Below are 23,971 nucleotides of genomic sequence, written 5' to 3'. Positions count from 1 at the left end.
GCTTATTATCGACGTATTAAGTAAATCGTTCGACAGGAATGCGTTTAATTTTATTTTCATTAATCGCTATTCGACATTTTTCGGTTCGTCTGACATCGACTGCTTAATACCTTATTTATTGTAATACACCGACTTAGTAGATGCGGTTTATTCTGCTTTTACGATGTATTCGTGAAGAGTTGGCTGCGAGGTAATTATTTCGCTCTGTTCTGCGGTTCACGTAAGTGCTTTAATGAGCGCTTGGGAAATACGAGAGCATTATTAATATGGAAACCTTTCTACTTCGTTATGGAGTAATTCTGTGATGTGTGTAGCCATTTTATGAATTGTATTATGGAATAATTAAGAGATATTAATTAGATACTACTTTGAATTACATTTTTATTTTCATTTAAAATATATGTACTAATTTTAAAATGCACACGTTCATTACCTTAGCTTCGCTAACAATTTGTTAGACTCTACTTTGATGCGGGCAACATAATGGTGTGCGAACTTACAGTATGTGTGTTTGACACAAACTGTGCATTCACATACAAGTGAAGCATTGTAATGCACACCAGGGTATATACATATTTGCGGCGGTTTTCTCACGCTCACACGCTCATATTTATGTACCAGTGTAAGACACGTATAAATTGTGTGTGTGCGTGTTTATTGGAAATTAGTTCTGCTTCGAACGAAGGAGTGGAAATTGACAACGCCACTGATTGTTACGATGGGAAGCACAGCACGTGTGCCTGCATTAAACATTTATCTCTAGAAGTGCCAGTTTAAAACGCCACTTGCAAAATAGAAATTACTGCCATATTGAACCCTTATGATTACGCATTTGTTTCGTTTTTAATGATACATTCCCGCGTCAACAGTCGCCGCGCGTCCGCCATTACACAAATAGATCGTCGTTCGGAAACGCGTTGCATTCTAATACAGCCTAAACGATTTAAAATTCCAATTGGATCGCATTTAAATCGAACGTTACAAATAAATGAATAAATAGGGAAATTATTAAACAACCTAACATTGGCATCTCTAATTACCAACTCGTGTAATTTCCATACACATTAGCAATCTGCGAAATGATTTACAAATTACTGTTGCAGAGAAAACCCACAATAATTATAGATGTAATTAATGTGTCTGCAATGTCATCTGCGGTGATGCTAATACTAGTTTATATTTTATAGTGAATTACATTTCTAGAATAAAATGTTGCAATACTTAATTGTTAATTATTTCAATAAAAAAATATATTTTTTTAATCAAATAAAGGATTCTTATTAGTATTGTTAACTTAAAATCTTGAACGTTACTGTTTTTATTTGATTATTTTCCTTGATATATTGGCAGAATGGACACTGATGTAATTAGTTAAGCGGTTAATTCTTGCAAATTAAATGAGTAATTCGGTATTACGAATTGATTAGTTAATCAGTCTGACTAATAATATGCAGGATGTGTGAACCATAGATAATAAAATATAAAAATTAATGAAATCGTATTTCTAACTTTATACCGGATGTCAATGATAAACCGTGCATTCAAATTAGATTTTTTTTTCAGCATTAAAAGGCCTTGGCCGTTTCGGTAATTCTTCCACGCCACGGCCGCGCCTATTTATGTTTGTTTTGTTAACGGTCGTTCGGTCCTTATAATATGATTATACGATAATTTACATTACGCTATGGCGATACCAATGTAAATATTTGTTAGAACGCAGGGAACGAATGAAAGGACACTTTATTCCTAACATTTATAAGTGTGTCTTATTGACGAGTGTTTAAGTAAATTATAATTCTATACTCTTTATTAATGACTAATAAGATTCTATACAGTTCCGTTACTTACATTTTTAAAACAATTGTTGCTTTTAATTTTTTTCATATTCAAAGAATAAATTTAAACAAAGTATATTTAATTTAATAAGAAAGATTTCTTGTGCAATATCATACCATACCATCGTGAGAATTTCATCAGTAAATCAACAAATTTTTCCATGTGATATGTCATTTAAGTCGATTAGGCATCAGAGTGCTGTCAGCTAACTAAATATATTATTGGAGCCCTCGTTAGATGTTTGTGAAATACTGTTATCGCTGATAAGCTCGCAGATAACAGAGATGACGAGTTAATCTTGGTTTTTAACGAATTTTTATTCTAGATTATACGGATATTTTATCGAATACGTTTATAAGATATTTTATATTTACACTCTTAATATCACAAGTGTTTAAGGAACATATTCGAACTAGAACGAATTCCCTAATCATAGAATCTATGTTTACCGAGCTCCAACATACTTGGTTTCTTAATTGTAAAAATGTCAGCATTGACAGCGTTGACAGGCTGTCACACGGATAAATTGATCACACTTGTTTACGCAAACCCTAGTTCCGATAAGGAACTATTTAGTACCTACCGAATGTTTTAATTTAAGTACATATACTCGTAGTATTTAACTCTGAGTTTAATTTAACATTTAAGTTAAAATGCATCTTATGACTGAAAGAAAATTTAAGTTGAAATATTATAGAACCTGATGTCGACAGAATTAACCTGAATCTGATTTATATGGTCACGTTGTTTACCTCGTTTTTACACACATTTGGTAAACAAAGATGAGCGATACAAAACGGCTCCACCTTCTTCCGGCCGATACGAACTCATTACCAATGTGTATTCAAAATTCACCTTGAATCGTACCAATCGATTTGATTCGTGAGAAAAGTTTCCCAAGCTACGTAATGTAACTATTAACTTAGTACTGATTATTTGCTAATCATGAGAACTATTGTAATTAATTAGTTTTAGTAATAGAATGTGTTTATGCTTATGTGGTGATATTTCATTACAGGAGAGCATGTGATGCCGGCCTTTGACGCCCGGCGCCATGCCCACGCCGCTGCAGGCCGGCGGCCCCGCTAGCGGCCCGCCCCCCGAGCGCAAGCGGCGCCGCAAGCGCGACGACCCCCAGAGCTCCGCCGCTCTCAGGCCCGACGACGACGACGACGGCGACATGAGCCCGGAGGAGGAGCCCCGCAACGTGCCGGCGGCTCCGGCGGCTCCTGCGCCCCCTGCCGGTCTTGCGCCCACCTCGCCGCCCGCCGCGCCTGACGCCGTCGACCTCTCGAGACGGGACTCACCTCCACTCTCCTCGGACGTTGAACGCTTCGACGGCAAGATCGTGTACAATCCCGACGGATCCGCCTACATCATCGAGGACCCGGAGATGTCGGAGGGCGAGACGAGCCTCCCGGACTTACCGAAGATTGAACCTGGGTGCATCGTCGACAGCCGAGACAGCAACATCGTCGAGAAACACCTCGAATTCCCTCAAATAGCGAGTGCATTCTACGTGTCGAGAAATTCCTCATTATATGGAGCTCTGTACGGTCGTTTAGCGGCGGAACGTGCGCGGGCGCGGCCCGACGCCCCCGTCATGCATAGCTATCGAGTGTTCAGTTTCCGCGGCGGCAAAGACGTTCCTAGACCGCCATCGCCACCCGCTGAGTGCCCCGTCAGCGTGCCGGTCAAACCGATTCTTATGTGTTTTATTTGTAAATTAAGTTTCGGATATGCTAAATCGTTCGTGGCGCACGCGCAATCGGACCATAGCTTATCATTACTAGATACTGAAAGAGACGCTTTATCAAGAGAGAATGCGTCTGCGATCATACAATGTGTTGGAAAAGATAAGGAGCCATTAGTCTCATTCTTAGAACCCGTCGGTGCAGCGGCTCCACCGCGTGCCTCGATGTCGGGCAGTCCCGCCAATATGTCGGAACTGTCAAGCCCATCAGTCGAGAAAAGGTTGGAAAATATGACTCCAGATCGAGACCACGATTCCTTATTGCCGAACGGATCGTGCGACGACAGAAGACCGAGCCCACCGTCGTGGAGGCCGCCGCGTTCAATAGCGGAATCTCTGCTTCCACAACATTCCTTGATCTCCGTAGCGCATCCACATACGATAAATGCCTCAGTACAACCTCGCACTAGTCCTAATTCTTCACCACCGTTTCAAACTGCCCCTCCGGCCTTCCTCTCGGGTACCACGATCGGAGTATGCCCGGATCATCTTGGCGGCAGACCATCGGGCGCTGAATGTCCAAAGTGCGAACTCATTTTGAATTCCGGAAGGCTTGGTGGACCGCTGGCCGGTATGCATAGCCGGAATTCCTGCAAGACATTAAAATGTCCCAAATGTAATTGGCACTACAAATACCAAGAAACATTAGAAATACATATGAAGGAGAAACACCCGGAAGCTGAGACGAGTTGCATTTATTGTATAGCCGGGCAGCCACACCCTCGATTAGCCCGAGGCGAGACGTATACTTGCGGCTACAAGCCGTATAGGTGCGAAGTTTGCAACTATTCTACGACGACGAAAGGAAATCTCAGTATTCATATGCAGTCAGATAAGCATTTAAATAATATGCAAGAATTGCAGAACGGTGGCAACCCCGGTGAAAGCTCGTTACCTCCGGCCCCACAGCACACGCCACCAGGCGGGCACAAACCGCCGCTACCTCATCATTCGCCTCTGGGCCAGAAACCAAAGCCAACGTTTCGTTGTGATGTGTGTAATTACGAGACAAATGTTGCACGCAATCTTCGGATACACATGACCTCAGAGAAGCACACACATAATATGCTTGTACTGCAACAGAATGTGAAGCACATGCAGACGTTGTCCGCGCTCCACCACAGACAGCAGAGTCAACAGCAGCTGGAGAGCTTGTTGCACTTCCACAGTGGCGAAGCGCCCCCTCCTAACCCAGAAGCGGCGCTCGCTGACATGGCGTACAATCAAGCTCTTATGATACAACTTATGACGGGAGGACCCGGACCATCTCCTCCCGAATTAGGAGCGCATCTCGACGTTGGATTGAACCCGGAGGCGATGGAACCGCCACCCGAACCGGCCGACCCCGAGCCGGAAAGAACTTTCCATTGTTGTATTTGCAACTGTTTTTCGACCGATTCATTAGAAGCACTCGGACATCATTTGGCGCAAGACCGCACAAAGATACGAGAGCAGGAGATATTGGCATTGGTCGCAGGACACTACGTGTGCAAATTATGCACATACAAAACTAACCTCAAAGCTAACTTTCAGCTTCATTGCAAAACTGACAAGCATCTTCAACGACTGCAACATGTTAATCATGTAAAAGAAGGTGGGCCACGAAACGAATGGAAATTAAAATTCTGTGGAGGAATAGGAACGAGTGGCGCCGGCGTTGGTGGAGTGCAAGTCCGATGCTGCGCTTGCGATTACTACACGAACTCCGCACATAAGTTGCAGCTACATGCCGCCGGTGCCCGGCACGAAGCTGCCACGTTGCTGCTAAGACACCTCCGCGAGTGTGCGGCAAGAATTCCGCGCGACCGCGCTCGCGTCTACCGCTGCGCGCTCTGCGGCTTCGGGGCCCCACACCGCTTGCCCCTCTTACAGCACGTGCGCTCCGTTAAGCACTTGCAAATGGAACAAATACATCAACTGCAGCGTCGCTCTGAGGGCAAGGACCCCACGCCTGATGTCGCCGAGCTCTTCCAAGTGATTCCTCAGCCACCAGAGCATCCCAGTCCCTACGTTGAACAAGAAGGTGAGTGAATACGTATACATTTTGACGATCTTCTCTAATATCTAAATGTCCACCTTGCAAACTACAATTGATAATTACTATGTTAGTTAAAAAGTAATATTTCCTCAGATATTCAGAGCTGTTAGGAACCAGGAAATAGTTAATACATCATTCAAAGCTTGCGAACCGTGACCATTCAATTGTTATTATTATTTTAGACTAACTTCCTCGATCGATTGTCTCTGTTTACCGTGGTTTTAAACAAAAGATAATGTTACGAACAAATCTAAAATAAAAACGTTTCAGTGCTCCAAACTCTATAGTAGGAAAAAACCTCACTCGGAAAGCAATTAGATGCGCGTGCGCACCTTATCTAACCAGCCGTTTTCTTTTTTTCTGAGTAGCTGTCGGTGAACGCGTAAACCTTTTTAACGGCAAACAGAAGCGAAATATATTTATTATTTATTACTCTCGTGCTAAACACATTTCGTAACATTTTACTCTATAAAGCGTGAAAATCCCATTAAAATTAATTCAACCGAAACCATTACTGGAGTTCGTATCGATAAAGTCGATACGAGAGTCGACTTATGAATGTGATTTCGAAACGTCACTATCGGTTTCCAATTTAAACCGATTCGTTCCTTAATCAATTTTGTTATGGGTTTTTTACAAAGTGAACTCTTTTACTAGATCGTGTTAATAAACATACAATCTGTATCGTGTTAATTTTGCCGGTTTTCCAAACCGGAGTGAAGTGCGTCGCCTCGCGTGACCTCCTTGAGAACATTGTTGTCACCTCGCATCGAATCCGAGAGGTAATCACCATTTTGAGCGATGAGCATTTAGCGCGGAATTCGTAATGACAATAATGAGATAATTACACACGAACAAAATTTAATTTAAAGCGGGCAACATTAGAACAGGTTTCTTTAATAACGTACGCCTTGCACGGTGTCGCCGCGGCGTGACTCGGTCATTGGTCGGAGGCGGCTCCGCCCCGCGCGCGAGGGAGACGGACACAAGATTTGAATTGTGAACGCGAATTTTCCATAAGTACCAGCACGCGGGCCGATGACTCGCATTACGTATGTGGCCGTCGCGCATTAAGGATGATTGCCCCTTGTGATGAGGCAGCTACATCATTTCACAATGTCGCCGGTCGCCGTCGCCCCACGAATGTTTATAGGCGCGGTGAAATACGATAAACTCCAAGAGAAATGTGGAGGCGAAAGAAATCCGGCTTACAGCATTGTGTCCCTCATGTTTATGTTTATTACTTATTTTCACCTTATTGAGTATTTGCTTTAAACGACTGCCGTTCAAATAAATTTCAAGCTTTACCAATTACTTGTCATTCGTTATACATCACTACGAAAGCTTATACCATAAACATATGTAATGTTTGTTTTGTAATTAACAATGTTCTTAATTTTGGTAATAAATGTTCGATTTTCTTTTAAAACATGTTGTATGTACAAGATCTTCAAGCATAAGGGCAAAGGAGCTCTACCGTCTGAAATATAGCTCTTCTGATCTCAAAAAAAAAGTAAAAATCACATATAAAAATAAGTTTTAAACAACCATTATTATGAACAACACTCGTTTTCTTTCTTTTTGTAATAATTAAAGAGTAATTTAAAACCATTCACAATGTTTGTCTTCTAAAAAAAACTAACAAAAATTCTTATCCACTATCTTAAATTAAATGAGCAAAATAAAAAATTCATAATATCTTAACTTGACTGTACCGAATAAGTTTTATTTACCTTACTAATCTTACTAATATAATTATTGCGAAAGTTTAGATGGATGAAAGGAAGTTGGTTAGAGTTTGTAACCTAAACTGCTAAACGTATCTCAATGAAAGTTGCTGTAGATGGAAAGGATAGTCTGGAAGAATACATAGGCTACTTACTTTTGGTTATTTTTAATTCCACGCGGACGAAGTCGCGGGAGGAAGCTAGTTTATCAAAAATACAATTTTATAGAACAAGGTGAATGCAAGTAATTTAAAATGCTTGGAGGATAATAAAATATTCCACACAGGTCTCTAATCCCAGACGCCATGTTGTAAAAATTCTGACCCAAATCTCGCAAAACAAAACTCACACTGCACAATACTTACTTTACGATGCTATAACGATGTGGTGTTTTCCTTAGAAAAGATCTTTTGTCCATTGACAAAAAGCAGCCGAGATCGTATTTATGCAGAGAAGGTCCCTTTACCTGGCCATTGTTCTATGTTGCTTACCAGACAGTGGGACGGCGATTTTACATCATAAATAATTATGTCCACCGGTCACTCCGGTCCACTATTGGGGTCACTTGGGCTCTGATTATTATTATGCATCAAGATTCGCTTATCCCTCGCCCCTTCATTAGATGTAACGGTTTTAACTGCGTAAAACTATAGAACGGGTTCCCCTATAGGGGAAGACTGGTTTTAGACCACGTTACTGTGGGATAATGCCAACAATTAATTAGTTAAGCCAGCAGATTGCGCTTAAAATAATTCAAAACTCAATTTTAAAGTATTTTTTTTACTTCTCATAAATCTTAATACGTAGAAGATTAATTTATAAAGGAAATATTGGTACTAATAGTATGAAAAATTGAAACATTTATTTTGTAACTCACACTTAACTTCTATTAAGTACCTGATAAGTTAATGTAGAACAACTTCGTTAGTTAACTGTAAGACATGTAGAGCATGAATTCATTTGATTAGATTTGTAATTAAGATGATGATGATAGTACATAAAGTAAAATGACAGTTACGTTTCCAATAAAAGAAATATTATTATAATATTTTATTAAGAATTCTGTGACGGTTTTTGTATCGGCGTTTTCATTCACCTTCCTTATTTGAGCGTAAACAATGCGGGCCGGCTCCTTTCACACGCTCCCGCGGACATATCCCTGGTCAAATAATAATTGCACTCACACATCTTCTGCACATACTATCCTCTCGCTCACACACGTCACATGCGAGTACGTCACTATCCCGATACATTTGATCCGATGCGAAACGAAACATTCGAAACCTTTTGTAATAATGAACAATGATTGTTTGCTCGTCCTGTATCTTCTTTGTGTGCGAAATTACAATATACTTGTTACGTTAGTATTAATGCCCCGCGCATGTGTGCGTACGGGATGGATAGGCCGATACCTTTGTCTTGCCGGGACGACCAAACAAAACGACTCGTACTAATAATATAAAGGAGAAGAATTTTATTTTTAACTTCAATTCAGAAAAGTAACAAACGTCGCACCGAACAATGGTTGGCTTCATTTATAGAAATAATCTTTTTTGTAGATAAATCTCACGTAGACGTAGGCTAAGGTGGCTATGACGGCTTAGCGTATAAGTTCACTTATTCATTCGCAGTACTGATCTAGTAGACGATGGTTCGTCAATGTTTTTTATAATTCGATTTCGATCTAGTAAATAAATTTTAATGTTTCTTTTTTGTCAACAGATAATAAAGAACTGATTGATCAAAAGCCTGAATTAACTCAAGAGCAGAAAATGATGCGGTTTTTGGAGCAACACCATCAACAACAACAGCAACACCAACAACAGCAACTTCAACAACAACAACAGCAGCAGCAACAGCAACAACTACTACAACAACAACCTCCACCACAACTACAGCCTCAACAGGGTCCGAGTGAAAGGGAAGACGATCACGATACACCCGGACCTCACTCGTGTCCGTATTGCAATTTTAGCTGCGGAAGTGAGTCTCGATTACACTCTCATGTTACTTCTGTACACGGAGACACTTCATCGCATTTTATTTGCCCGCTGTGCCAAGATGCCTTCAAAGATCGGCCGGCCCTTGAAAGGCATGTTATGCAAATACATTCAGTCAATTCGGAAGGCTTACAGCGGCTGCTTCTCCTCGTCGATCAAAGTCATTGGCTAAATGGTGGCGCTCAACCAAAGAGAGAAGAGACGCGTCAAGGTGACGATGATCGAGAGATTTCCTCGCCACGATCTGAAGGCAGTGTCGACGGCGAAACAGAGCGATGCTTGACGTGCAACAGGACCTTCCGCAACGTCGATGAACTATGTCATCATCAAAATGAGTCCGGCCATCTGGAATTAAAACAAACTCCGCAAGGGCCAGGATACTTCTGTTGGAAGAAAGGATGCAACAGATACTTTGATTCGGGTCACGCTTTACAAAATCACTTTAGAGAAGCACACGCTCGAAACTCGATTGCGAACATGTCCGTGTCAGAAAAACATGTGTATAAATTCAGATGTAACCAATGCAGTCTGGCCTTTAAAACAATAGAAAAACTACAACTACATTCTCAATATCACGTGATACGTGACGCTACAAAATGCGCAATATGTGGCCGAAGCTTCCGCTCTGTGTTAGCCCTACAGAAACACGTGGAAACTTCTCACTCCGACCTCTCTGAAGATGAGCTTGCTGCATTTAAACGAAGTCTAGCGACAAATCCTTTGTTGCAATCTAATCAAGGCACCGCATTGGACCCCGCTATGGCCGACCTATTACGCAAAGAAGCTCTAAGAACGCCCGACGATGAATTAGGTGAAATAGATGATAGAGATTCAAGCGCTAACGCAGCAGATGAGTCGGGCCACAACGACGCTGAAAATTCTGATGATTCTATAGTATACAAAGACCAACAATTTTTGGAAGACTATTTAAATTCTCAGGCGATGGCCGAAGATTCATATAATGACCCGAATAGAAAATATAAATGCCACCGATGCAAAGTGGCGTTCACCCGCCAATCTTATTTGACTGCTCATAATAAAACACTGCTACATAGAAAAGGAGAGAAATTAACGTATCCAATGGAGAAATATCTTGATCCTAATAGACCCTTTAAATGCGATGTGTGTAAGGAGTCGTTCACGCAAAAAAATATTTTACTCGTACATTATAATAGTGTGAGTCATTTGCACAAATTAAAAAGGGCAATGCAAGAACAACAGAATAACAATAACCCGCCAGTGTCGCCCGGGGCCGGGACTGCTCCTTCTAATTTGACACTCACACCTAAGAGCACCTCTAGCGAAGAAGACGACCGAAAACGATACAAGTGCAACATATGCAAAGTCGCTTACACGCAGGGCAGCACACTAGACATTCACATGAGGTCAGTGTTACACCAGACGCGCGCGGGAAAACTACAGGAGCTCGCCGCGGCCGGTCACGTGGACTTGACGCGGCCCTTAGTAGAACAGCCCGATAAACCCGACCCCGCCAAAATTTTACAAGACGTGTTGTCGCCGAAAAATACATCCCCTTCTTCAACAAGCAGCGGGGGGCCCCGTTCTTCGCCCCCCGCGCGGCCAGGTAGCCCTCGCTCCCCTCGTGCAGGTAGCGCCGCGTGCGAGCGGTGCCACGCGTCATTTCCGAACGGAGAGCTACTCGACGCACATCGTGCGACTTCATGCCCGTTTAGCGATGCGCGGGCGCACTCGCCGCTAGGAGAAGCGGAGCAAGCCGCTCTGGACGAGATGGTAGCCAAGGGAAACCCGCCCAAACGAAACTCACAAATGTATAAACAATTACTCGAGACTTTTGGCTTCGATCTCGTCATGCAATACAATGAAAACCAACGGCGAAAATTGCAAGAAGAGCGCGAAATGGCGCGAGCGCCAAGCCCGCCACCCCCGCCGCCCGAAGAGAAGCCCCCGGATGGTGAAACAAAGTCGACGTGCCAACATTGTAATAAGGAGTTTTCTAGTGTGTTCGTTTTAAAAACTCACTGTGAAGAAGTGCATAAGGATAAAGTTCCGTTAGAGTTTTTGGAGCAATTCGCGGAGCAGTTCAAATCGGAATATGAACGAAAGTCGGGAGCGCCGAATTCACCTCGAGCCGCATCGCCCGCGCCGCAAGACGAGAGGTCGCCTTCGCCGCGAGGAGATGCTAACGGCAGCTTTAATGAGAACGGGAGCGGAGCGAGCGAGGCGCAGGCGGGCGCGTTGCTGGCCGCGCAGGTGCAGGAAATGCAGGCCGCTCTCAACATGCTACAGCTGCAGCAGCAGCTCGGACAACTTCACCCCATGATGGCTCAGATGCTGTCTCTGGGATTGCCTTTGGGACTGAACGTGGGCGCGTTGGCAGCCATGAACCTGCAGCCGCCGCTGGTGCCCCTCATGCTGCCACCTCCACCCTTTGATGCGATGCCGTTTTCTCACGACGCCCAGCTCAAACAACAACAGATTTTGCAGCAACAGCAACAGGTAATTGTCAAACTCTTTACTTAAATACCATTAATATTTTATTTACGTGCGATTTGCAGAAATATATTGACGTTTAAGTTTAAACGATTGTAGTATAGACTATTTGCGTGCAATTATCGTCGAAAAAAGAATTTTTCATTTAGTTTTTATTAATCAAATAACATAACTTATTCTCAATAGATTGTTAACATACAACATTTTGTAAAATAATCTTGGATTATTGCAGTATTCAATCTTTTATTTGTTATAATATCTGCAGCATGCTGCTGTCTGCAAAAGAAATTTAGTTTAAAATGCTAAATTCAGACTTACATGAATATATACATATTACACCGAATATATACATATTTATAAACATTGAATACAAAATAAATACTTGAAAACATCGAATAGACAGGTTTTATTAATAATGCTTACATCATTACAATTATTATAAATCTTTCAAATATTAACCATGCATGCGAAAGAAAAATTCCTATTACTAGATAATGTACTGTGTGATTAATAAAATGTGATCGAAAGATATCAATAAAGTGTTAACGATTCTAACAAATGACGTAGGACAGGAAATTACTTATACAAAATGTAAATATTAAATTTATCATGAATTCACACTCAATCTAGACTAATGTCTATACCACGTGGTTGTGTATGAAGACTCTAATTTTTATTACAATCGTTTGATATTGATAATGTTAAAAACTTTTAATATTTATCTATAAACGGTCGATATTTGTCAGCTTTGCTGTATAAAGTCGATCGCAAGGCAAGAAATGTACGTCGCATTGTTAGATAAGCGACTGCTATCTGTTTGCACAAAGCAACAGACCATCTATTGTTGAGCTTGTAGGGTCGGAGTATTATTACTTGCAACGGATTCAGTTATTATTCAAAGTTACCTGCAATCGCCGAGCGACTTACCGCCGCAAATAAATGAGCCCTTTACAAATACGTTGATACTTTGAGTCGACCCTAATTGTTTTAATTTATTTATATCTGATTTTGTCTCAGTCTAATATAAAAGTTTTAGGATTAATTAATTGATTACATTTTAAAACGTTGAGAAATAATGGCAATCAATTTATTATGAAAACTTCTTCATAAATTCCATTTAAATGTGTCCTGTCACAAAATAAATATATAACAATAGGTTAGATAGGAGATAATTTTTATTTATGATATTATGTGTCTCGACTAATTAATTTATGTTTAAAACAAAAAAAGACTGAGTAAAAAAATTACAACTTATTTTAAAATTTGACGTTACGAATAACATTCTTGTTAATTTAATAAGAATTTATAAATTCGGTAGGCAACATAATACTTAAGTTATTTGTTTTATATTGTAACTATAATTATATTTTGTTCGCAGGCTAACGCTGCAGCTGGACAAAAACGCGCTCGAACTCGTATCACCGACGAACAACTGAAAATATTGCGCGCGCATTTTGACATTAACAACTCTCCCAGCGACGAAGCGATCGCAAAAATGGCGCAACAATCGGGCTTAGCTACAAAAGTAATTAAGCACTGGTTCCGAAATACCTTATTTAAAGAACGTCAACGCAACAAGGACTCCCCTTACAACTTCAACAACCCACCTTCTACAACTCTTAATTTGGAGGAATATGAGAAAACAGGCGAAGCAAAAGTTACACCTTTGGATTCCTCGGCGAGCTCTGATGAAGGCAAGCCACCGCCTGAAAAAAAAGCAAAAACTGAAGATCCGATACCCATTCACCAAGAAGTAAAATCGGAACCCTGTGATGAACCCACAATGGAGGAAAAATATAATTCTTACGATGACAGACATCAAGAGGACAAAAGCTTCATTTTTCCTCAGGCGCCATCGCAAAGTCCGGCGCTAAACACTTTGGATCTTCAACAAAATATTTCTCGGCCTCAAACACCAACACATTTGTCTTTGAATTCGTTAATTCAATCACAGTTGGATTCGATACCGGCAACGAGCATACCACAACCGCCTCATCCATCAATGTTGCCACCAAAAATAAATCCTAATTTCACGTCCCCAAACTCCGTGCCCCCGAACGTCCTACCTTTGACCCCAAATCGCAGCCTCAGTCCTGGCAGAGGACCGGCGGATTTCGGACTTTCCGGGGGCAACTCGAATGGATCCAACAGCTCGGGGTCTTCTGGCAAACGCGCCAACAGAACTAGATTTACGGATTATCAAATTAAAGTACTACAGGAGTTTTTTGAAAACAATGCCTATCCTAAAGATGATGATCTAGAGTACCTATCAAAACTACTAGGATTGAGTCCGAGAGTAATAGTGGTGTGGTTTCAAAACGCACGACAAAAGGCTCGAAAAGTATATGAAAATCAGCCTGCTGCTGAACCACCTACAGGCGCTACTGATGATGCTAACAGATTTCAACGAACTCCTGGCTTAAATTATCAATGCAAAAAGTGTCAGCTGGTATTTCAAAGATATTACGAATTAATTAGACACCAGAAAACACATTGTTTTAAAGAAGAAGATGCAAAGCGATCAGCACAAGCGCAAGCAGCTGCGGCCCAAGTCGCTGCCACTTTGAGTAGTGAAGACTCAAATTCAAGTACTGTCGAACATCATATTCCACATGTTCCTGTTTCACCCGCACCACCGCGAACGCCAACCCCAGCAGCTCCCGCCTACCCTGTCTCACCGGCGCCACAAGCCCCAATTACGCCTGTTACACCTTTGACTCATCACCCAAGAACTGAAGAGAAAGATGGCAATTTTCAATGTGATAAATGCAATCTAGTCTTCCCACGTTTTGACTTATGGAGAGAACATCAATTGGTTCATATAATGAACCCAAACTTATTTCCTACATATCCACCAGATTCCCCTTTTGGAATACTACAACAGCATGCCCAGTTGCAACAGTTGAATGCTACACTCGCAAATAATGATGAATCTCGTCACCCTTTAGTAGCTGCATTAAATCAACAAGTTGTTAAGCGAAAATTTGATGAGTATGAAGAAATAGATACAGGAGAACAGCCAAAGGATAAACGATTAAGAACTACAATTTTACCAGAACAATTAGATTATTTGTACCAAAAGTATCAAATAGAATCGAATCCTTCGCGAAAAATGTTAGAAAACATTGCACGAGAAGTTGGGTTAAAAAAAAGAGTAGTTCAAGTTTGGTTTCAAAATACTCGAGCACGGGAGAGAAAAGGACAATTTCGAGCTCATGCACAAGTTATAAATAAAAGATGTCCGTTCTGTCCTGCATTATTCAAAGTTAAAAGTGCATTAGAAAGTCACTTAAGCACAAAACACGCCGATCAGTGTGCCCGAGGAGAAATTAACGTGGACGCTTTACCGGACGAGGAATTAAGTACTGAATCAACTCCAAGTTTTGGCTCTCAGCAAAGTGATAGACAGCAAAATTTTTCCCAAGCGGGGGCTCCCATGTTGCCCCCTATTTTCCCGCCTTTTCACTCAGACATGGAGAAATTTATCAAGCAGTACAGTGAAGAGTCAATGAAACGATACGTGAGTGAACTTCAAGCTCATGCTGTTGCCCAACAAAATGGTGCTAGTAACGAATCCTCAGAAAGACAACTAGTACACATAAAGTCAGAAATACCCTTAGATCTCAGCAAGCCCGTTGATTTGTCACGTCCTGGATCGGATGCAGACGAACGCTCGGATACTGCATCTGAGACTATGGAGTTTTACGAAGAGGACGAGCCCACGTCGCCGCTACCGGGTCAGCAACATACTCCGAGGCCACCCGGGAAGCGCTTCCGTACTCAAATGTCGTCAGTGCAAGTGAAAATTATGAAGTCTCTATTTAACGACTACAAAACACCAACGATGGCAGAGTGCGAAGCTTTGGGCCGGGAAATAGGTCTGCCTAAGCGCGTCGTTCAAGTCTGGTTTCAAAATGCCCGCGCGAAAGAAAAGAAGGCGCGATTAGCGGCAGGCTTGTCTGAAGTTTCGGATGCGCCACCGCCGGACGATTGTCAGGTCTGCGACTTCAAGTACAGCCACAAGTACTCCGTGCAAGACCACGTGTTTACGCCGGGCCACATAGCAGCGGTACGAGCGCGCCTCGAGAGCGGCGTCGCTGGTGGAGATGACAAGACTCTGGCCCTTATGCAGATGGCTGCTCGTCTGGAGAGCGGTCTCGGCAGTGAACTGCACAACGCGTTCCTGAGGCCCCAGCTCGCCGGCAACGGTGAGTGCACCACTTGACCGCAATCCATATCGTCCGGTGCTTACGAGCATTGTGCGATCTCGGACCTATTTTGGTAGAACTTAGAACGGCGAGCTTCGCTCAACTGAATTATTGTATTTAATTTTGATTATGTTATAGTTGATATCTGAGCGAAGCTGACTACATGCCGTGACGGTCGTTTGTCTTTTTCCTACTAGTGAGTCCTTTATAAATAGGGTTTAGGAGTAAAGTGAAAAACTTTGTCATAATTATGTAGTGTTGGCATTTTAAGCGATCCAATTAGTTTATAGATTTTACAATTTTAAACGTTATAAGTAAAGTAAGAAAGCATGTGTGGTTGAGTGAGGTGTTGAAGTGCGTGGCGCGGCGCGGGCGCGGCTGTGAAGGCGCAAGGCGCAGGGCACGGGGCAGCCGGCAGCCGTGAGAGGCGGGCGGCAGTGGGCGGGCGCGCCGAGCCGCCGCTATTCAAATGCAAACGGAACATAACAATGGTAGGAGTTAGGACGCGTGAAGGACGTCGTATATCTAATGAGATCGATCTGCCGCACATGCATTTTGCTCCACATGAATAATCAATTATTTAAATGACGCAATATAAAACTTTCTCGGAAACCACTAATATTGATTCAATTTTTTATTTACAATGCCTCCCTTTTCTTGTATTCACGGATATCTGAATCGCTGAAAGCCAACACTGCATATTAACACACGAGAAGCTTTATAAGCATTATACTTGAAATCTGTTGCATAATATTATTCTTCCTAGTTGTTCATATTTAAAACTCCTATTAGGTTTTAGCGACTTGTCGATTGTTGTAGGATTGTAATGAAAACCAAATTATATATTTTAGAGAATTTAAAACACTTTAGTTATTATGTAAAGTCATAGCGAAGCCTGAAGTCTTTATTATTATTTAAATAAGGTGCCTTGTAAGATCCGAGCGTTTTGTAAATTATTTCTCAGAGCTCCACTGTAAATAGTCGTTCGTTTAAGAGTATACTATTAGGTTTTAAAGTTTAAACGCTGTAAAATTGTCTCAGATAGCCGTTAGTACGAGGATCACGATGTGTAGTATCTATATATAGGTAGATTATAAATAAATATATTGTTTGTTTCGTAGAGGCATCTTAAGAACTTGTGATATAACCGTATCTAATTAGTGAACTACGCAAATATTTTGCAAAAAGTACAAAAATACTTACAGACATAACATTTGTAAAAGTTTGTAGTGTTTTACATAATAATGAAGACGTGGGATTCGTGTGGGGTCGCCGGCTGCAGTTTTTTTTATATTCACCTAACGCATTTACATAAGAGTGGTTCAGAATCGGGGAGTTAGACGATATGCAAATATTTACTTGAATTTTAAATGTTAGGAAGTACGCTCGTGCGTCGGCTTGTGTGCGGCGCGCGTAAGTCGAGGCACCACTAGCCACGCGCCGCGGGTGTCGCTATTCTACACACCTATTTATTATGTGAAAACTCTCGCCTCCCGTCTTGGCTCACGCATTCAGATACGTTCGTATCGATCTTTGACATGCAAATATTACAGTTTATTGCGCCGAGACTATAATGCAATTTTATTTACTCGATCGTTAAACACATAGAACGGACCGAACCTATTTGCATATCGCTTTCTTGTTATTTTTTTCTTTTGCATTTTTGTTATGTTTGTATTTATTTTTGTTCTTTGGTTTATTTTTTATTTTTATTTTGTTTTTTTTTTTTGTCGTTCAAACGGAGTGTATGTCGCGAGGCAGCTGTCCTTGATTTTAAATTTGCCTCCATTACGACTTCCAATAACTTTATTTTCATTTTGTATAATTTAATTTTAATGTAATTATATGCGATCTGCATTTACTGTTGCACGTCATTATTGTGGATAGTGGAACTAAAGCCCAGTGCCAGCCAGTGAAAAATGTCTTTGGTTTCATGTGTAGTGACGGAAACGTCACTTAGCTAGATAAAAGATTACAAGTCTTGTAACTGAATAGTATTATTATAGTTATTATCTGCAGTTATTATATTTGCCGAATTCGTTGAAATAAATGCAATATTTATATTATTGATTTCTGTTTTTTTATTGTTTTTATTCCTTGGTTCCTTTATCCTAAGTTTTTTATATATTTTAATTTTTTTTTAATATCTGTTTTTATTATTTTTGTATGTATTGTTCATTCGCCTGCTGAGAGACGATATTTATAGGCAGGTGTACAATGCAGTTAAAGGTTTGGGGAAGAGACGTTTCTTCATAATTATAAGATTAAAGAATACCTGAGCGGGTGTGAAACAAAGAGTCATTGTTTTTTTCTTTCTGCAAGCAAGTGCGGAACATTGTTCACTAACAATACATAAGACAAAGTATAAGTTCACGCATTAAACTCTTCGTGGGAGGCGTTATCTTGCAGTTTGAGGGATGCAAACCAACAAAGCGATAACAGATTCCTAGTTGAGATTTTTTTCCTACAAAATTGGAAACTTTTTAAGACAAAAGACGATCGTGACGGCACGTTAATAATTTAGAGATCTAATTTCGCCTTCAAATAAAACGAATACCTAAACTTTCTATAAATAAAATATTAAAAACAACATTAAAGCAATAAATTTCAAGGACTTTACTACTTAAAATAATTATAATAATTTCTACAAAACAAAAGAATTAGGTGACATAATTTTCATCATAAAATAAATACTCTTTCGTGATATCTCAGCTTCTAATACAAATATAATTCTTTTTAAATCAACAAATAAACTGAACTACTTAACTATATTAAATTGTTGACAACGTCCTCCTGCTAAACCTTTCCTTGAAACGAACAAAACGTAATTTTTTTCCCGCACCCCCACTCGGAATCGAGATCTCAATTACAAAAAATATTAAATTACCAATTCACAAAGAATGAGGCTAATATTGAAAAAAAAAATCCCCCGTTACCGTACCAACTAATTATTTCATTGTATAACAGAATAATGTGCGACGTGCTTGGCAGAAAACAACTCTTTTTGTGCAGACATGACAATGGAAATTTTTTAGGCGAATCTAAGCGATATCATGTTGGTAGGTAGGCATATAAACGAAGTAAGGACAATAAAGAAATGAAAACTACATTCAATTATAAAAAGAACCAGACACGTAATTGAACTCAACTACGTTGGATATTGCCCGTTTTTTACATTGTGATAAACTAGCAGTTCCCGTGCGGCTTCGTCCGCATGAAATTATAAACACTTTATTTTATTGTTTACATTTGTCAAATCAATTCCAAATTTCCAAATTACTGTTACCATAATAATCTTGCTTCCTTAATGTTGACAGCTTATAGTTTATGGTTCCTCTCACACATGAAGGTTTTTCCCAATTTTTTTACACCCAGATTTAATAGAGTGAAAATATATAGTCTTAAGCATAACGTGAGTAGAGCTTTTCATTAAAGAAATAATTATTCAAAAATATGCTGCGATTCCTGACATCCTAAGCCACAAAGTACTGTGTGTTTACGCTTTAATATATTAGTATGGAGTATAGATTGTCTTTCACAAAAAAAAAAAAAACAATTCTATCTATTAGAAACCCTCAACAGATGACTAAATAATAGCAAACAAATCAACTTTTGGCGATAACCCCAACCTTTGTATAAAGGGTAAGTAAGGAAATAAAAAAGTAAAATATCGAATACTGACTTACAAATGCTCGCAAACAAGCATATCTAAACATAGTTATAGAAAACTTCTGAAAATTCCGTTATAGAGAAATAACGAAATGTTACACCTTTACACTAAAAAATGGAAAAATTTACAATGTAATAAGTATGTAGTTTAGTGCTTATTTAAAATTTTTGGGCGGACATACACGGGCCACTGTTACAGACGCCTCTAGTTAATGCAACTGTCCCTACATCGACTTGAAGGTGTCGGTACCAACAGTCTGAAGTTCGTGTATATCGGTCCTTAGACAGTATTAGAACGCTGGCATAAGCTTTCGCATTCTGAATTTTGAACCTTAACCATTAAAAATAACAATGAGAAAGTAAAACATTAAGATGACATAGCTCTTGTTTATTCCAACAACATATTTATTTTAGAATCAGCTGTTGACTAAAATTGGCTATAAATTATAGTCAGGGTCATCAAGCAACGGTACCTCGTCATCGAAGTCATCGTCATAATTATTTTAAATAGTCTACACATATCTGTCGAACAATTAATAACGATCGTAAAATTTCCATTTGAACTTGTAAAAAAATATATAAAAATGTTTGTTTTGCATAATTAAGTGATTTAATAAAGAATTTTATGCAATAAATGTTGTTACCTAAGATTTTTTAGCAATTTTATGGTTCAGTTCGCACATTTACTATAAATAACGTCAAATTTTGTAGTTTCATAAGCCTAGAATTGAAATGACATAATTATTTCTAATACTTTCAAATGGAAATACGATCGATTTTCCTAGAAGAGCTATCCTACTAAATCTCGCAGCGCGGAGGGTCTAAATAAAGATAACTGCTCAATAAAACAATGAAAATAGTTAATAGATACACAAAGATAATTCAATTTAATCTAGCGACTACTTAATCAAACAATATTATAAATGCGAAACTTTAGATGGATAGATGTTTGTTAGAGCTTGTAGTTTAAACTGCTAAACAAAACTCGATGAAATTTGTCATAAATGTAGAGGATAGTCTGAACGAAGAGATAGGCTACTCACTTTTGTTTTTTTTTAAAAAAAAAAAAGTTTCACGATGATGGAGTCTAGGGCGAAAGCTAGTTTAAAATAAAAATGAAATCTGTGCCGAACGCTTTACTCCTTTTCATAAGAACTTGAAATGATTGCTTATTAACAATTGCTGTTAGTTATTCGTAGCGTTAGTAATCTAATAAAATGAATTAAATATAAGAGTTTCTTGCATTGTTATTACAAAGAGAGACTTATGAACTTTAGCGTAAGTACTATCAGCTGGGGAAATACGATGTTATGTAGGGAAATAAGACCTACTCAGTCAAACAAATTTATACGAAATCATGTGAAATGTAACATCATTAAATCACGGCAACTGACATTTTAGGAAATTCCCAAGTGAATGTCCTTAATCATCTTCTTAATATAGTATAAGCCTAATTTTAACGGTACATTTCGTTGACTGAAGTCAAAAGTCAATATATTTTAAAGCTACGCCATAACGTGTTTGTCACTATCAATAATAACGACCTGTTTTTTTGGCAAAAATATTCAATAACAGGTATTTTCCTAACCATTCAATCCAATAACAATAAAATGCAAGTACGTACGTTTTTTACTAAATAGTGTTTTTTCTTGACCAGATAACCACGTATACAATGACCATGTTTTTAAAATCGTGTCATTGAAGATTTATTGAACAATTTCCTTGAATGAAATAGTAAATGTAGGAAACTAAAATACAAACGAAACCTTTATTATTTTAACTTCGAAAACCGCATACAATTGCTCGTCTTCTAATTATATAGAAACTACTATAGTTTGAATTAAACTATTTATTTATGGTCAAGCATAACATACCTATTTCTCTATGATTGCACATTGGGATCATAGTTAAAATGTATATTGGATAATTTTAAATATATCGATTTATTAAATACCACGTACATTTTACGAGAACATTTTGAATTAGGTTGCAAATGGATTGAGCTGCAAATTTCGCTAAATTGTAATAAAACGGGAGAGGCTAGACGAGGTTGGGGGGAGGCCGGGGGAGAGGGTGAAGCTCGCCGGAGTCACGTTGGAGCGTCCCAAGCCATTACGCGCTCCAAACCGTATCGACAAATAACCGCCAATTATTGGATCGCTCTACAATCTTTTTACAATTTCTTCACCAGCCGTTATTATATTTCTATTAAGCCTTTTTTTGTAATCAAACTACTAATGATTCGATTCCATTTCCTAGGCGGACGTGCCGTCTCCGCGATGTTAATGACACAATGTAATTAGATCCGGATGGTTCGGGGGCGTTGACTCGTCATCGCGCGGTCTCATCCGCGCCCAGCTAATGCCCAAGTGTCAATTTTACTAAAAATATGGTAATTTACAACGGCTGCCGCGTCGCTGTGACGGTTCCAGGCAGAAAAGCGACTGCCTTATTACTGGCTTGCGGTCGCGATCCGACATCGAGCTAGGTGCGCCACCGGAACGGAAATAACGCCTTGTTTAACGTTAGCGTTCATAATATATTTACTATTAGAAGTTCACGCATCAATATATACAACAATATTAAAACTGACTATATTGAAATCTGATAAATAATTAGGAGTTATTAAATGTTTAATATTAACTCCTGCGTTTATTAGCCTGTGAACAGATTGGGAATTTTCAAAATAAATGAAACTACTAATTTTCTTGCAACACCTTTAATTTGAAATAATTATTAAGATTAAGAACTCGGTCATCAAATTTATTAACTCCAGTACAGTGAGGACGCGAAGCCAGCGCGCGCGAAGGCAGGGGACAATTACAAGTTCAATCACCGGCGTCAATACGCGAACGGCCGGCGAAAAAACGACCGCAGTGCACAGTCATGTTTCAATTTGTTGAATTGATTTGTGGCGCGTACAGCATCGAGCTTCGTTAGCGCGATGCTCTAATCAAGTTGACGCCGATATCTCTGTTTGCTTCACCCCATTCGCAATCATTCCGTTTACTTAATTTGACAGCTGCGAAATTGTTGTTTTGTAAACAGTTGTTGAGACTTTAAGATTTAAAATAGTTTAACTGAAGTAGGATAGTTAATGGATGTTCTGTACATTACACATCAAAATTCTCTTAGTGGTAATTTACAGTTTCGGACACCTTCACTAAGAAATTATTCTTTTCGTTGAGTACCGTTTTATCTTCTTAACCAATAAATTTTAAGTTCCTTAACATGCTAAAACCTAGACCTACTAAAATAACCTATACGAAAACACAAAATACAAAAACATCGGTTAGATTTTAAACTCTACTTTTGAACGTACAAGAAAATAGGAGAGCGTTTCATTATAGTATTAAAGTCGTGATTATTATTTTAATCGTTTCGCTAACAAAGGCGAACGGGCGAGATTAGTGGTAATTATATCCTCGCGGGCCGGACTCGTGACGCCAGGGCCGCTACGCTGGGCCCCGCGCCCCGAGCGGATCGTACTGCCTAGTTAGCCTACACACATTGCAGCATCTATACTGTACTTTGGAAATTCATACCACTAACTCATATTAACTATCAATTTTACTAGAAACGGAGTTACGTCTTTTCGAAAGCACTTGACTTTAACCATTCGAAGTATACTTTAGTCATAAAATTTGGTCTCTAGATAATGTTCTACCTATGCAATATAGTTAAAGCCTTAATTTTACTTAACATTGTAAATGCGAAAGTTTAGATGAATTAATGGAAATATCCATCCATCCATACATCTAAGCTTTCATTAACATGTTAGAGTTTGCCGCCTTAACTATTGAACGACTCTCGATTCAATTTGGTATAGATATAAAGCAATCATAAAGGACACATTAGCTACTTACTTTTTTTTTAAATTCCACGATGACGCAGTCCCAGGCGAAAGCTAGTATAGTATAAAGGGGCATGTCATCAACCAAGGTGTTTCAGAGGTATTAGAAATATTGCGACATCCGAATTACCTTTAAGCACACAGGGATATAGTCGAGTCTCACTTATTTGTCTATGGGTGTAGAAGAACTTATAAATATAAATATCCAGTTGGGTGCCACTAGATATAACCAGAAATCTACATACAGCATCTACATTGGCTTCAAGAATGTATCAGTCATTTAAAATATTGTAATAGATATAAAAAGTAATCAAATTCCAAATTATATAAACAAAACAAACCCTCCATAATAAATGAAGAAAAAAAACTACTTACAAATTGAAATGAAATCGAAGTACGACGTATTCAGGAATTG

At 39.5% G+C, this 23,971-nt stretch overlaps 1 protein-coding gene across 2 annotated transcripts in view; it reads left to right on the top strand.

Annotated features, from left to right (window-relative positions):
• The window catches only part of LOC106104609 (zinc finger homeobox protein 3), a 104,045-nt gene extending 85,941 nt beyond the window's left edge, over window positions 1-18,104 (top strand). For both annotated transcript variants that reach the window (XM_013284701.1, XM_013284700.1), the window contains 3 exons: window positions 2,855-5,612; window positions 9,077-11,832; window positions 13,205-18,104. In XM_013284701.1, coding sequence (XP_013140155.1) covers window positions 2,891-5,612; window positions 9,077-11,832; window positions 13,205-16,051 — 8,325 coding nt within the window. In that variant the 5' untranslated portion in view covers window positions 2,855-2,890 and the 3' untranslated portion in view covers window positions 16,052-18,104. The remainder of the gene's footprint in view (window positions 1-2,854; window positions 5,613-9,076; window positions 11,833-13,204) is intronic.
• Window positions 18,105-23,971: the final 5,867 nt, after the last annotated feature.

The sequence above is a fragment of the Papilio polytes genome, unplaced genomic scaffold (genome assembly GCF_000836215.1).
Source record: "Papilio polytes unplaced genomic scaffold, Ppol_1.0 DF823510.1, whole genome shotgun sequence".
Classification (NCBI taxonomy): domain Eukaryota; kingdom Metazoa; phylum Arthropoda; class Insecta; order Lepidoptera; family Papilionidae; genus Papilio; species Papilio polytes.
This window is presented reverse-complemented; position numbering and strand designations above follow the sequence as displayed.